The sequence below is a fragment of the Garra rufa genome, chromosome 16 (assembly GCF_049309525.1).
Source record: "Garra rufa chromosome 16, GarRuf1.0, whole genome shotgun sequence".
NCBI lineage: Eukaryota > Metazoa > Chordata > Actinopteri > Cypriniformes > Cyprinidae > Garra > Garra rufa.
Window position 1 is genome coordinate 37,824,001 of NC_133376.1, and position 13,482 is coordinate 37,837,482.

General features: G+C 33.4%; 1 protein-coding gene across 1 annotated transcript in view; it reads left to right on the top strand.

Annotated features, from left to right (window-relative positions):
• fat2 (FAT atypical cadherin 2) overlaps nt 1-6,673 on the top strand; it is a 58,776-nt gene extending 52,103 nt beyond the window's left edge. The window contains exons 22-23 of the mRNA XM_073820743.1: nt 578-1,086; nt 3,088-6,673. Coding sequence (XP_073676844.1) covers nt 578-1,086; nt 3,088-3,560 — 982 coding nt within the window. The 3' untranslated portion in view covers nt 3,561-6,673. The remainder of the gene's footprint in view (nt 1-577; nt 1,087-3,087) is intronic.
• Nucleotides 6,674-13,482: the final 6,809 nt, after the last annotated feature.

The following is a 13,482-nucleotide window of genomic DNA, read 5'->3' on the forward strand; positions in this document are numbered from 1 at the left end:
TTGCATACTTGGTGTATAGAGGGATGGTTTTTTCAGCTTTTTGTTCAAAGTGTTGCCATTTTTAATAAAACTTACCCACAATCAAGTGTTGATTAAAAAAAAGAATGCATGAAGCTAGAAGAAAATATTTTTTTGTTTATTAACTGGTGTAATAATTATTGACATATTGCATGTTCATATATTAATACAACAAAACAGTCTAACCATTTCATTAAAATGATCAAAAATGTTGACTGGCAGAGAAAGAGTTAACAGTAGCATTATATAATAACTAATCTGCAAAGATATCTCAGAGAAAAAATATGGAATTATATAAAAAAGCACACATGTTTTTTTTTATTTATTCCTTAAGATGAAAAGAGTTATGTGGCAACACCCAGATGATAGCTTGATAACATAACTGTTTGCATAAATAAAGAAAATTGAAAAGAAATGTATCTGATGCACTGGATGTTTGATAGGCAGAAGATACATAGTTTTGAAAAGTGTATCTCTCATCTGTGTATGAGAATATCTAGATTGGTGTGGCCCACACACACACTCCTACATTCAGGCATTTGTTCCTTTCTCATTGCAGATGTCAGAATGCATGCACCCCCAATCCATGTCTGGCTGGTTTCGCCTGTTCGGTGGCAGGAAACTCGATTCACTGTGAGCGCACCACCTCCCCTCCATATGTGGAAATCGCAGAGATCTGCGCAGGCATATTGGGGCTTGTCCTCCTCATCGTGGCCTTTGTGTGTTTCCGAAAACACTACGTCAGCCGTAAGAAGCACAAGTCCGGCTGCGTGCAAGACTCCAACGGCTACTTCCCAACATTGCCCAAAACAATGATAAAAGAAACCGAGATCAGCTCTCCAATGGAGATCAACACCCTGATTGGCTCTGTAGGTGATCTGGAAAGCAGTCCTTTCCGTTCCCTCAAACCTCGTGAACAGCGAGAGCTCGGCCCTCAGGTGGGCTCTCGGTCCCACAGGCCTCAGGGTCCTGTGATTTGCAGCGTGGCCCCCAATCTACCTCCTCCGCCCTCCACCAGCTCTGATAACGACTCTATTATGAAAAACAACTGGGAGCACGACTACGAAGGTGAGAACTTGACTTTTATTTACTATTTTCCCAGCTTCTGCAGGCACTTACTTCATTAGGAATTTAGTCACATCATAAAAGACGAGAGAGGTGGAGGACAAATAGCTGCGTGCGCTTGTGCAGGTCAATGGAAAAGCATGCACGGGTCACATTCAATTATAGCTCTTTCTCATGTGTGCCTCTACTTAAAAGCTATGGCTTAATAACTGTAAATATCACATTTAAAACTGAGACATATTCAGTTCTCAAGCACATCCTTAACACTTAATCATTTCAAAAACAGTTGAGAATTTGAACTCATACTATGTGTCTCTGCTGTTTGTGGCATTGCGTTGATGGAAAGTTTACGAGTGGATCACCAAACTGTGTCATAACAGTGCAAAACAGTCACATCCCACTCGCATAGTGGGAAAGACTCTGAGTGACACTTTATTTGGTTATTTTGGGGTTTTTATTGGTTTATTAACATATATCATGTTTGGATGATAGTGGTAATTTTCAGTTTATCAGTATGTAAATATATATTAGTGCACATTTTATGTGCTTTATTGTACATGTTTATTTCCACTTTTTATACATTTTGTCCTGCCATCATCTAACTCTCACTTAAAGTAAATCTAAACACAAATCTCATTTTGTACACTCTAAAAATGCTGGGTTAAAAACAATTCAATGCTGGGTGAAATATAGCAATTATAGCAAACTGTTTAACCCGACCTTCTGGGTAGTTTTATTTAACTCAATTATTGGTTAAAAATTATTATATGGCTGGCTTAAAACGAACTCAAAATAGGTTGTAAGTTAAAAATCAAACAGGCATCAGCAATTTATTTAATTATTATTTATTCAACTTATTAATACATGTTAATTCATTTAACATAATTATAAATGTTAACAACCTATTTCTTTAAAAAAAAAGTTAGATTGTTTGTTTTTAACTTATTGAGACAAAAAAAATTTTTTTTTAGAAATTTATTTATTTATATAAAAAAGTCAATTTATTAAAAAAAAGGTTTTAAAAAATAAAATGTATTTTTTATTAATTTAGATGAAAAAGTAAAGGTAATGTAAAAGTAAAGTATTGTTTTTAGAAAAAGTGAAGTATTTATTAATTTAGATTAAAAAAGGAAATGTAAAGTATTTAAAAAAAACTTTCAATGTTAAAAAGGGTATTTGTTTTTATTTTATTTAGATGAGTAAAAGTAAAGTATTTTCTGGAAAAAAGTATTTAAATTTTTTTTTTTTGTTTTTAATTTATTTAGATGAAAAAGTTAAATAAATAATAAAAAAAGTAAAGTATTTTTTTTTTTAGAAAAAAGGTATTTAAAAAATGTAAAATGTTTAAAAAGCTATTTTTTTATTTATTTAAATAAAAAAGCAGAAGTAAAGTAAAAGTAAAGTATTTTTTAGAAAAAAAGGTAAAGTAATTAAAAAAATTAAATGTTAATAAGGTTTATTTGTTTGTTTTATTTTGTTTAGATTAAAAAAATACAAGTATTTTTTTTAGAAAGTTTAGTTTTTGTTTTTTAATTAGTTTTTAATTGATTTAGATGAGACAAACATATTGAGCAACACAACTATATTATTGATAGTAATAATAAATGTTTCTTGAGCACCACTATGATTTCTGAAGATCACGTGACACTAAAGACTGGAATAATTTAGTTTTGCTATCACAAATAAATTAAATTTTAAAATATATTAAAAACATTTAAAAATAATAAAATTTAAATTTTTGCTGCATTTTTGATCACATAAATGCAGCCCTGATTCATTTCTTTTAAAAACCTCTTACCAAAAAATCTTTCCAACCCCAATCTTACCAACAGTAGTGTCAATATTGACACCAATATTGATGCCATACTGGTGCGTCACTATTTGTAAAGCACTTGTATAGACTAAGCGCAACTTAAGTCATGTGGTACGACTAGTCGACTTAGACCTAACTCATCTACTAGTAGCAACAATTAAACGATTTCTAATAATATCTCTCATTCACAGTGTACCCAGCTGATCCTGACTACTACGGCCGACCCTCGGTTCAAGAGTTCCCACAGTTCGACATTGTGGAAAGCACTTACTCGACGGCTACCACCGAGTCACGCAGGAACTCTCGTTTCGGAGGCTTCCCTTTCCCGCTGGACCGTGCCGACCGCCGCGCTCCATTACCCCCTTGTTACAGCAATCAGAATTTAGATGACTTCTTGGGGCCGGATGGCCTCCCGCTGCCCAGCTCTCAGTGCCCTAATGAGTACACTGCCATAAGCTACTACCCTACCCAGCACGCGCGCAGCCTGGACAACGTCTCCAGCGGCTACAAGAGGCTCAGCGTGCGTTTGAGCGTGGCACAGCCTTCCTACGCGGAAGGCGACGGATCCAGTCGGCCTGGATCTAATAGAAGGACATCTCGCACTTATGCTGGCTCAGATATGGTGGAGAGTGACTACGGCAGCTGTGAGGAGGTCATGTTCTAGGTTACAAAAATGATGAGTGGGGTTATAGAGGGGAAGCCTATAGTATATGAAGCTCAATGGCTGAAAGCCACAGAAGCACTATCAGTATTACCAGTCACTTTCAGGGAAAGCAAACACATCTGTGTGAAATGCAACTTGTTTGCCCTGTAGAATTATTGCATGACCTTAAAACGTCTACGGTGTGGTTTTAAATGATGTTATTAGTGTCTAGAGATAATGCGGCCTAATTCGCGAGTTCAATCGCACCCCGTCCAGTTTGGTTGGAAAAACTGTATGTATGTGTTAAATGACTGATTGTAGTGTTGCATGTCATTGTCAGACTGGAAACCAGCTGTTGGATGGATGATTATTTCTGTAAGACATATCTGTGCCCATATGTGCTCACCGAAATCAGTGTGCTATGAAATGTTTTCAAGCATTCCATTTTAGCGATGAAAGCACATTTCAGAGCAAAATTTTAAAGGTTGCATTGATTTGTACATGCGACTGAGGCAGAGGCTGGTTCTCTGCTGTATCAAAAAGTAGTACGCAATGTGAAATATAAGATGTATGTTTATGAAATATCAAATATAGGTCCCTGGTAAGTTGATGTGTCATTGGTTGTTGGGAAATGTACAGCTTTTTGACTTTTTTGTTAATGGAATAGCTCACCTCATGGATAAGATTTGGAGAAATGTAGCATTACATCCCCTGTTGATCAGTGGAGTGAATGGGTGCCATCAGAATGAGAGTCCAAACAGCTGATAAAAACATTACAATAATCCACAAGTAATCCACACCACTCCAGTCCATCATTTAACAACTTGTGAAGCAAAAAGCTGTGTGTTTGTAAGAAACAAATTTAATATATGTGACCCTGGACAACAAAACCAGTCATAAGGGTCAATTTGTTTATAAATAAGCTTCCATTTATGTATGGTTTGTTCGGACAATATTTGGCCGACATACAACTATTTGAAAATCTGCAATCTGAGGGTGCAAAAACTCAGAATATTGAGAAAATCGCCTTTAAAGTTGTCCAAATTAAATTCTTAGCAATGCATATTACTAATCAAAAATTATAATTTGTTATAATTACGGTAAGAAATTTACAAAATATCTTCATGGAACATAATCTTTACTTAATATCCTAATGATTTTTGGCATACACTGTAAAACAAATTTGTTAGGTCAACTTAAAATAATTAGTTACTCGGCTGCTGTAAAGTTTTAAGTTTAGTCAACCTGAAATGTGAAGTTGTCAACTCAAATATCTAAGTTGTCACTTGTTAAACTTTTGTTAAAAGTTGTTAAACTTTTAAGTTCAGTCAACTCAAATAAGTTTAGTCAGCTTGAAATGTTAAGTCAGCAGGGTAACAAATTATTTTAAGTTGACTCAACATTTTTTTTGGTTATTTTTTTTTTACAGTGTAAAGTAAAAATACAATTATAGATACAACTATTTAAAATGTGGAATCTGAAGGTACATTTTTTTTTTTTTCAGAAAATCGCCTTTAAATTTGTCTAAATGCATGTTACTAATCAAAAATTGAGTTTTGATAAATTTATGGTAGGAAATTTACAATATATCTTCATGGAACATGATCTGTACTTAAAATTTTAAGTAATTTTAGGTAGTTTATAATAGTAATTTTTTATGCCAAAAATCATTAGGATATTAAGTTCAATCAACTTAAAAAAAAGTTTAGTTAACTTCTAAGTTGTCACAACTTAACATTTCAAGTTGATTCAACTTTAAATATTAAGACACCTGGGTAACAAAACAAGCTTTTAAGTTTAACAAACTACATTATTTTTTTGTTTAGTCAACTTAAATATCTAAGTTGTAACAGTACAACTTAACATTTTAAGTTGCTTCAACAAATAGTTTTTTGTTTGTTTTTTACAGTGTAAAACAAAAATACTATTATAGATACAAATCGCCTTTAAATTTGTCTAAATGCATATTACTATTCAAAAATTATATTTTATATATTTATGGTAGGAAATTTACAAAATATCTTCATGGAACATGATGTTTACCTAATATCCTAATGATTTTTGTCATCATTTTGACCCATACAATGTATTTTTGGCTATTGCCAAATATACCCATGCTACTCAAGACTGGTTTTGTGGTCCAGGGTCACATATGAGTCTATATCCATAATCCATATCCATTATAACACTTTCCTAAGTGAAAAAGTCGATCTCAGGGTATGGACTTTTTCCACATTGGTAAGCAAGTGATCTAATGCTAAACTTCTCAAAAATCTGTTTGGGTGAAGAAACAAACTCATTTACATCTTGAATGGCCTCGGGGTGAATACATGTTCAGCAAATTTTCATTTTTGGGTGAGCTATTCCTTTAAGATGTGTCTGAATTGCTGCGCTTGGTGAATAGTAATGTTAAATGTGAACTCCGCTGGCTTTATCTTCTCATGCTGCAGACGTTCTGCAGTTTTAGAAGTTTTCAGTGATCAAAGGCAATCAAACTTAAGGCATAAAAAAAATCTCTGTGCAGCTTTTTTATGGCTCGATTATGCTTCTTGACAAACTGTCAAAATGCTTACTAATCATTAGAAAGATCAAAAATACTGCCAAAGTATGAAAGAAACTGAAGCGATTGAAAAATCATGTATACAGTGTGTATGTGTGCGTGTGAATATCACAAACAGCTGCATTTTGTATTCTAAACTACTAGGGTTCGATATTTTTTGTTATGAATAGGGATTTCCATAAGAGTACATTTTATTGGATGCAACGATGACCTGAATGCGACTGGCTTTGAAGACTGGTTTAGCGGACTGGTGCATGTGTCATCAAATAATATTGCATGTGCTCCCTTCCCCCATTGACTGTAGTCTATAGTGTTTCAACTGACATAGTACAGTGTTGATGTACATATTATTGGCAGCTGTTGCAAGTATTTGTTGTTATGATCTGCCGTATGTCTGTGCTGTGGGTGTGGTGAGTGCGAATGTAATTTTTTGTATTTTGTAATTCAATGTGGGGGAAATCCCATGTTTTAAATAAGTTCCTCTGTGAGAGAATCTGTGTTGTCTTTGCCATTTCCCATCTATGTAGAAAATACTATGAAATATATAAAATAAAATTATGTTTAATATACAGAATGTACTGTGTTGTATTTTGATTAATTAGAATCTTATAAATTCAAAAAATCAAAAATATATATATATTTTTTTTAATTCAGCAATAATGCATTGGTCACGGGTGTCATTTATAATGTTGGTGTCTTTATAATATTTTATTGTTACATTTCAAATAAATGCATTTCTTTTAAGCAATTAACAATTAGGTTTCCAAAAAATATTAAACAGAACTGGTTTCAACTTTGATAATAACAAGATATTGTATTTGTATATGCACCAAATACATTAAAAATGTAATGATTTAGTCATCTCAACATTATAATTTTATTTAATTTTTTTTTTGCATTTTCTTAGTGTTTAATATTTTATTTAAACAAAAAAGTAAACAAACAAAAAAACTTAAAATTATTCTTTCAGCAGTAACATTTCATTTAACATAATTATTATTTAAACACTGAAAATAACAAGGAATGTTTCTTGAGCCGCAAATCGGCATATTAGAATGATTTCTGAAGGATCATGTGACACTGAAGACTGAGTAATTGTTACCACAAATATAATACATTTAAAAAATATTCAAATACAGAGCAGGTATTTTAAACTATAATAATATTTTGCACAATGTAATAAACAAAAAACTAAACTTAAGTCAACTTAAAATAATTTGTTACTCTACTGCCTTCAAATCAACTCAAATAAATTTTAAGTTCAGTCAACTCAAGAAAAGTTTAGTCAACTTAAAAAAGTTAAGTTGTACTAAGTGACAACTTAAATATTTGAGTTGACTTAAAAAATGGGTTTGTTAAACTTAAAATTTACTTGAGTTGATTCAACTTAAGCTGGGCAAGTTACCCAGCTGCCTTAAATTTTTAAGTTCAGTCAACTCAAAAAAAGTTTAAAGATTATTAAAGATTAAGGCAGCCAGGTAACAAATTGTTTTAAGTTGACTTAACAAATTGTTTGTTACAGTGCAATATTACTGTTTTTACTGTATTTCTTTGTCAAATAAATGCAGCCTTGGTGAGCAAGAGACTTTTAAAACTCTTACTTTTTAACAGTAATAACAACATTTTTATTTTTTAAAGCTTTTTATTTCAGGTAAAGCTTATCTTTGGAGCTTTTTATTCATCCAAGAATCCTGAAAAAAGTGTAAGACTACTCAACTGTTTTAAATAAATAATAATTATTTCTTGAACAGCACAATCAGCATATTAGAATGATTTCTGAAGGATCATGTGACACTGAAGACTGGAGTGATGTTGCTGAAAATTTAGATTTTTAAATTTTGATCACAGGAATAAATTACATTTTAAAAATATATTAAAATAGAAAACAGTTATTATAAATAGTAAAAATATTTCAGACTTTTACTGCAGGCTTGGTGAGCAGAAGAGACGTCTTTAAAAAAACATTAAGAATCTTACTGTTCAAAAACTTTTGACTGGTAGTGTATAAATGTGCTTCACACAGTTTTTTCCATTCCAGACATCTCTGGATGAATTAGGCGATGGCTGAGAGAGACTCATTAGCTTTCAGATGCGGAATAAAAGCGATTAGAATAATGGAAGAACATAAGCGATCAAGGTCGTGAATCAGAGCGGCATCACTCGGAGGAGCTCTGACTCAGCTCGCCACAATTACTGTAACTCAGCAATTCCCCAAGATTTATGCACGAATGAAAGCGGAGTGGTCCCATAATGTATACATCTCCTGTCCTACAGCACGGGAATCTCAAATAACCCTAACAGCTGAGGACCCTTGAGGCTTTCAGAAATAAGTGTCAACTCATAACAGTACTGAGTGCCGTAACTCATCTTGAACTTGTACACAGAACATTTCAAGTGGATGTGACTGTTTAGAAAGCTGTTTGCCATGTTAAACAGTTTTGACTATTTACATTCACTTCAACTGAGTGGCACTGTTTAATATTTCTGTTCAGATTAGATGCTGTGAAGTCTTGGTGAATTTTGGAGTGAGAAGTAATCTTGACTAAGTATTTCATGTGATTTAGAAAATACATTACTTTAACAGAATGGAGATTTCAAGCTAACAAAGCTCATTACTAGCTAGGAAAGACCAGCATGCTAGCAGAAGGTTAACATTTAAAGGGATAGTTCATCCTGTCATTAATTACTCACCCTCATGTTATGCCAAACTGTAAGAACTTCGTTCATTTTCGAAACACAAATTAAGATATTTTTGATGAAATCCGAGAGCTTTCTGACTTAATAGACAGCAAGGGTCCTACCACAGTCAAAGCACAGAAACGTAGAAAGTACGTCGTTAAAATAGTCCATGCCCTGTAAATATTTAATTCACTGTGCACATATTTTACTCAGTGCTGCTCCAAGGATGTTTTTCAAAGTTAAGCTTAGTTTAATTTCATTCACATACTCCTTATAACTAATTTCTTTCATTTTCATATGCATTGCATTTCATTATCACATGCTGCCATCATAAATGTTACCGTCTAAATCACATGACTTTCTAAAAGTGACATAATTTCCTTTTCAGTTCCAAAAACATGAACTTTCTTTTCTCTTTTCTTCATTTTTAGAACACTTATTTAATAGTGTCAATTTATACTGGACATAAAAATACAATATCAGTTGAAATCAAAAGTTTACGTACACCTTGCAGAATCTGCAAAATGTTAATTATTTTACCAAAATAAGAGTGATCATACAAAATGCATGTTATTTTTTATCTGGTACTGACCTGAATAAGATATTTCACATAAAAGACGTTTAGAAAAAATAATAGATGAATTTATAAAAATGACCCTGTTCAAAAGTTTACATACACTTGATTCTTAATACTGTGTTATTACCTGAATAATCCACAGCTGTGTTTTTTAGTGATAGTTGTTCTGTTCTTCAGAAAAATCCTTCAGGTCTCACAAATTATTTGGTTTTTCAGCATTTTTATGTATTTGAACCCTTTCTAACAATGACTGATTTTGAGATCCATCTTTTCACACTGAGGACAATTGAGGGACTCATATGCAGCTATTACAGAAGGTTCAAACGCTCACTGATGCTTCAGAAGGAAACACAATGCATTACAAGCTGGAGGTGAAAACTATTTGAATTTGAAGATCAGAGTAAATTTAACTTATTTTGTCTTCTGTGAAACATGTATCTTCTGTAGCTTCTGAAGGCCAGTACTAAATGAAAAAATATATGATATTTAGACAAAATAAAAATGTACACATCTCCATTCTGTTCAAAAGTTTTTACCCCCCGGCTCTTAATGCATCGTGTTTCCTTCTGGAGCATCAGTGAGCGTTGGAACCTTCTGTAATAGTTGCATATGAGTCCCTCAGTTGTCCTCAGTGTGAAAAGATGGCTCTCAGAATCATACAGTCATAGTTGGAAAGGGTTCAAATGTGCAAACATGCTAAAAAACAAAGAATCTGTGGGACCTGAAGGATTTTTCTGAAGAACAGCAGGCAGTTTAACTGTTCAGGACAAACCATGGACTCATGAACAACTATCACTAAACCTGTGGATGAATTCATGCAACACAGTATTACGAATCAAGTGTATGTAAACTTTTGAACAGGATCATTTTTATAAATTCAACTATCATTTTCTCTTGTGGACTACATGTAAACACCTTTTATGTGAAATATCTTATTAGGTCAGTACTAAATAAAAAATAACATGCATTTTGTATGATCCCTCTTATTTTGGTCAAACAATTAACATTTTGCAAATTCTGCAAGGTGTATGTAAACTTTCGACTTCAACAGTATGTTGTTTTTTACATAGCTAGTAATGGACTTCATAAACTTAAAACCTCTATACTGTTAAGTTCCACTCTATTACGCATTGCATTGTAAAAATGTGATGTAACAGGGTGGACAAATTTTCCATGTACAATAATGTACAATGCTTGCATGCTATTGGTCAAACAACTTATCAGTCATTACTTTCTGTAAGTATTAATGCACTAAGAAAACAAAGCCATAACCTGGACATCTTAGCCAATTTTCCAGGGAAAAGTGGATATATAGTCACCTTGCTTTATGTAAAACGTACCATATTGTTTTATGTCAACATAAAAAAAAAAAATCATCAAACTCTTGGAATGTCTACCTGTGCAGCTGTTTACACCTTAATATTCATGCACAAAATTGAGCAAGAGACTTTGCACGATTCACAGCAGAAGCGCACACGGGTCGGCTCATCAGCATAAAAGGGTCACCTTGCACTCAGCTGTGGCCCGAACCTCTATAATCAGCACTGCCACTGAGCATTATTCAGATGCCAGTCAATTTCTATTAACAAAAAAACAAAAAAAAAAACACAATTCCCCTCACACATGCCGAAACAGCAACGTGAGTCATAATTTTAGTGAGCTCCCTGTTAATCTGGCTTTGACACTCTCACGTAGAATGATAAACAGTCTTGTGGGTAACTCGCTCACATCTGGATTGTTAAATAAGGTGGCTGGAGCGCAAAACACACTGCTTTGCATTCATCATCATTCTCTGCAAACAAAAAAGTCTGGTTATTAATGTGACCCCGAGTCATTTCTGGGTCAACCAGATGGAGGGCAGCAGTGTTTGTGTACTTAGATTAGTGCATTTGTAGAGCACTTTCAACAGAGGGGAGAGGAGAAGCAATTGAATATAGGGAAAAAATACAGTGAATATCATATGACCACAACTCACGTGCAAATACAAATATTTGCTGTTTCTGACATTCTGGTGACATATATATATAACACAAACATATGTGACCCTGGACCACAAAACCAGTCTTAAGTCGCTGGGGTATATTTGTAGCAATAGCCAAAAATACATTGTATGGGTCAAAATGATTGATTTTTCTTTTATGCCAAAAATCATTAAGTAAAGATCATGTTCCATGAAGATTTTTTTGTAAAATTCCTACTGTAAATTTATCAAAATGTAATTTTTGATTAGTAATATGCATTGTTAAGAACTTAATTTGGACAACTTTAAAGGTGATTTTCTCAGTATTTTGATTTTTTTGCACCCTCAGATTCCAGATTTTCAAATAGATGTATCCTAACAAACCATACATCAATAGAAAGCTTATTTATTGATCTTTCATAGTATGTATACATCTCGGTTTTGTAAAATTTAACCTTATGACTGGTTTTGTGGACCAGGGTCATATATATGTAACGAATGTCAGAAACAGACCATACATTAGGGAATTCATACTTATCTCTCAGATTTGACATTTGTCTATTTGGAAACTGGTAGATGATATTCAGTGTGCTATATATGGCTTCACGATGCAGCATATAATATTAGACATGTTCATATTAATCTTGAATTTCAGAAAATGCTTTGTGCTTATTTGAAGTACTTAATTGTTGCCTTAATTTTTTTTCTTTTTCTGTAAATGAAACTAAACATTCGACACAGGATCATACCGTATGTAGTAAGTGAGTGCATGTGTTCTCTGACATGTTTTGACACTGGTATTTTGTCATAAAGTTGTCAATAAACCCGCCAAGAATGACGAGATAAAGGATTAAATATTTATTGACCTGACTGACTGGCAGATGAAGAGCTAGTGGAATATTTCAGGAGAAAATCTACCATTACTGACAGCTTATTATGAGCCATAAAGCCAACTCCTTCCTAAACAGCCATTCTTACAACAATCAAGCATCATATATATATATCTTTTTTTAAAACATTTTTGAAGCATTGCAAACTATGTAAGGTGTGCACGAAAAGCATGATAGATGATGTGGTGAGTGAATGAGACAACCACATATGAATGAAACAGTTTAAAAAGATGCAAAGGTTTTGCATGTTTGTTTTGAAGAATGAAATCAGCTTATAGATTTTCCGAACAATCACTGAATGATTTTTATGTTTCTGAAATGTCAAAAGTGAATGAAATAAATGCTTTATGGGGACATTTCATAGGCGTAATGGTTTTTCTACTGTACAAACTGTATTTTCAATTGCCCTACACCAACCCTACACCTAAACCTACCCCTCACAGGAGATTGTGCATTTTTAGATTTACAAAAAAAACTTCATTTTTTATGATTTATAAGCTTGTTTCCTCATGAGGAGCAAAAAATGTCCCCACAAGTACAAGAATTTCAGATATTGCCATTTTGTCCCTGTAATGTAGGATTTACCAGGACCACACACACACACACACACACACACACACACACACACACACACACACACACACACACACACACACACACACACACACACACTCATATATTATATGTATAATATATATATATTATCATAGCCAAAAAAAAATATTTTGAATGTGATTAATTGTTTGGCAGCACTGTTTATTTATTTATTTATACATACATTAAGGTCTTAACACACAAAACAATTGGTCTGTGCAAAAAAACTGAACAATAGTTATATCATTATTTTTACCTCTGATCCACTGCAATGTCCAACTGTCCTAAGCATGTTCACAACAGCCGATGCGTGACGAAAAGCAAACAACCATAACTCAACAGTTGGGAGTCGCTGAAAAGTCAACACTCCTAGATGAGTTTGTGCAAGCAAACATAATCTTTTTGTTTTTAATCGGTTGCAAAAATCAGGATAAGCACAAGTAATTAACATTTTGAGTAGCCGTTGTACCCAAAATCTCTCAATTAGTGACATATGAGCACGACAGATCGCTTTCACGAATGCGTCTACTATACCAGAGCATGTTGTGAATGCGCTCAGGACAGTTGGACATTGCGGTGGATCAGAGGTAAAAATTATATAAATACTGTTCGGTTTCTTGCACAGACCAACTGTTTCATGTGTTAACACCTAAATGTATGATCACAAGCCGCAGGGTTTAATT